Source organism: Nannospalax galili, unplaced genomic scaffold (assembly GCF_000622305.1).
Source record: "Nannospalax galili isolate Female #2095 unplaced genomic scaffold, S.galili_v1.0 scaffold601, whole genome shotgun sequence".
Taxonomy (NCBI): domain Eukaryota; kingdom Metazoa; phylum Chordata; class Mammalia; order Rodentia; family Spalacidae; genus Nannospalax; species Nannospalax galili.
Genome location: NW_008345690.1, coordinates 416,104 through 419,080, shown reverse-complemented (window position 1 = coordinate 419,080; position 2,977 = coordinate 416,104). Strand labels below are relative to the sequence as shown.

Genomic DNA, 2,977 nt, shown 5'->3' with positions numbered 1-2,977 from the left:
AAAAAAAAAAGATAAAAAAAGAAATAGAAACCAGAGTGAAAGAAAAGGTACCATAAAAATGAAATAAAACTAGAGAGACTCTTGTACAAATGAAAACCTAGTTCCTGAAAATATAGTTATGAAAATTAATCTTTGTCTAGTAGTGAGGAGATATTGAAGAGAATTCATGAGTGGGAGCTAGTGCTGAGGAGGTTTGCCCTCTGTGGTGTTGCACGCTGGCAGGTCTTATCTGAAACCTGTCTTCCATCACTGATACTGGGGTGAGAGTTGTTCTGACTTACGTAGGAAAACTGCTACGCCGAGTTGATGCCTTGCCACATACCTTGTGGGTTAAAGTCTGCAACATCCTGTTCTTTCTCTTTTTAAGGTCCAATCACCAGGATTTTCAGCTGAGAAATTTAAGAATAATTGAACCTAACGAGGTGACATCCTCAGGAGACACAGGTGTGGAAGCAGGTAATAGTAATTTTGCTCATAAATTAGATGGACTTCCTAAAGAGGATTTTAGTTTTCTTGTCCTAACTCCACATGAAGTGGGAGGAGCGGGTGAAGGGTTTGTAATTGATTATGGCTAGGGTGAGGGTCTGGAAATTAAAAACCATGCTGTCCTAAGTGATCAAAATACATTTTATGAAATTCCCAAAGAATCAATGAAAATATTGAAAAAATTATGTTGTCCTGTCCTTTGGCTTCTTGGGTGATTGATTACTGTTTTCATTTATCTATACTTGAACATTTTTTTATTACATGTGTTATTTTTGAATTTATTTATTGTGTGTATATGTATGGGTGTACATATGTGGAGGTCAGAGAACAACTTGGGAGTCTGCTGTCTTTTTCTGCCACGTGGGTTCTGGGGACTGAGTTCAAATCAGGCTTGGCAGCAAGTGCCCTGTCCACTGAGCCATCTTACTGGCTTCATTTTTCTTTTTATGCTGTTAAATCACAAATCAGTTTTTTGCGTTTCTCATTCTTACGGGGTAGGTGGTGATGATGGTGGGAGAGAGAAATTGTTAAAACTATTCTGGTTTTCCTTATCTCGACTGTTCTCTCTAATATAGTCCCAATTGATTACCTTAGGAATAAGGTTGTAACGTTTCATCAGATTCTGAAATGAGGAAACATTATTATGCTCTATAAATTGTGCATTTAAGAAAAAGCTTTTTTGGGAAAAATTCCTTACACTATCCTTATTTCCCAGGGCTTGTTTACCTGATGGGTTGCCAGAAAGCTGAATTCTGAAAAGGTGTATGTTACTATTTTCCTATCCTGGGCAAAACCTCTTTTTTGTGGGCTGCCCTAGGAGAATTACAGTGTGTCCTGTTAGCTGACTGAAAAGGTGATCTTGAAGGTGTGTGTGTGTGTGTGTGTGTGTGTGTGTGTGTGTGTATGACCATCTAAGTTCCTTTAGGAAGAGTAGCACTATTGTGTGCAATTTTACATCTTTTTTCTTTAAAAATACAGATTATCCAGCACATTTTAGGCCATATTGGGAAGAAGGAGAGGAAGGAAGTAGTAGAAAAAAGGGGAATTAAAGAAAGGGATACAGGGCTAGAATAATTAAATTTGGAGTTGGAGATATTCCAACCATATGGGAGGAGATAGAGTTTATAGGAAGCTTTGGTTGTCTGAGGTTGTAGATGTCAGCAGGAGATTAGAGCCAATGTGTGCTGATTCTGCTGGTCTCAGGATCCTTATTCTATATTAAGATCCCTAGAAAATAGGCTTGTAATGGAGCATGGACTAGAGAATTGCATAGACTTTGGGTTCTGGCTCTTGATGATCCAGTTGACTTGGGCAACTACTTAATTCCTTCTAACTCCTGATCCTTTAAATGGGAATAGTGAAATCTTCCTTGGAAGGTGCATTGTGAGAATTAAACACTTAAGTATCTAAAATCCTTAGCCCGCCCTCAGCCATGCTGCACAGAAACACACTGCTGTCTCCAGCTGCCAGAGCCTCTGGGCATGGAGTGGACCAGCCCATCTATTCTTATAACAAGATGTAGGAATCCCAGCTGGGGCTTCAGATCCAGGTTCAGTTATATCTTGAGCTTCTACAATGTAATAGGTGCTGCATGTGGTGCTTTTGCCCACATTATCATATTTAGTGCCAGCCATCCAGTAAGGGAAATGTGCTGTGCTTTCATGTGAGCAGTGAAAAGCCTTTGTGATAAAGGCTTAAGGTTAGGGAACTTATTTCATATGCAGGAGACATTTCAGTGAGTCATTCTCTTTCAGGCATGATTTAAAAATACCTGGCAGTGTATGGGCTAGTGTTACATTGTGGACCAGCTCTAGACATTCCTCATCCCTGCGTGCTGTACTCAGCTCTCGGCTGCTTCTAACATTTCTGAAAAATAAAAGGATGTGGAATGAACAAATGTCATAATATGGCATCTCCTAAGTTCCTAGCCTGTTTTCTTTTACTGCTATGTGGCTGTTTCTGAAAAGATCATAGGCATTCAGACATCGAAATGAGCATAAGTGTGTGTTAGGATCTGGGATGCCTGGATATAGAAGTGGCATGGTCTCTGCCTTAGGGAGAAGCAGAATATACCCTGTTACAGCGAAGCCCATTATGTTTCTGCTTAGATTTTTGTGTACCATACTCTAAAAATTGCAGATCTTCATAACACTAAATGCTTCTTCTACTGTAATTTAATTTGCTGGCCATTATTATTATTATTATTTGCATTTCATTACAGGTTTAACATATTCAATAACACATTCTAGAGCAAGGATACATCTCTTTCAAAGGTGGCTGTAAATTTTTAGGTTCACAGTTGAATTAATACAGTCATACAATTTTAAACTTAGTATAAACCCTGTAAGACATAAAATTGAATGAGTTTTTACCCCTTAAAAAAGATCTCCATTTCATTTTATAATATATTGTTCCATGCAGAAAGATTCATTTGTTTTTGCTACTAACACTGAGATGTGGGTGCATGCATCTCTAATCTGTATGTATCTGA

The 2,977-nt window shown here is 38.5% G+C and overlaps 1 protein-coding gene across 1 annotated transcript in view; it reads left to right on the top strand.

The window, feature by feature from the left end:
* The window catches only part of Xpnpep1 (X-prolyl aminopeptidase 1), a 57,395-nt gene that overhangs the window by 9,621 nt on the left and 44,797 nt on the right, over positions 1-2,977 (top strand). Inside the window, exon 2 of the mRNA XM_008841754.3 lies at positions 368-456. Within this exon, the coding sequence (XP_008839976.1) occupies positions 368-456 (89 nt within the window). The remainder of the gene's footprint in view (positions 1-367; positions 457-2,977) is intronic.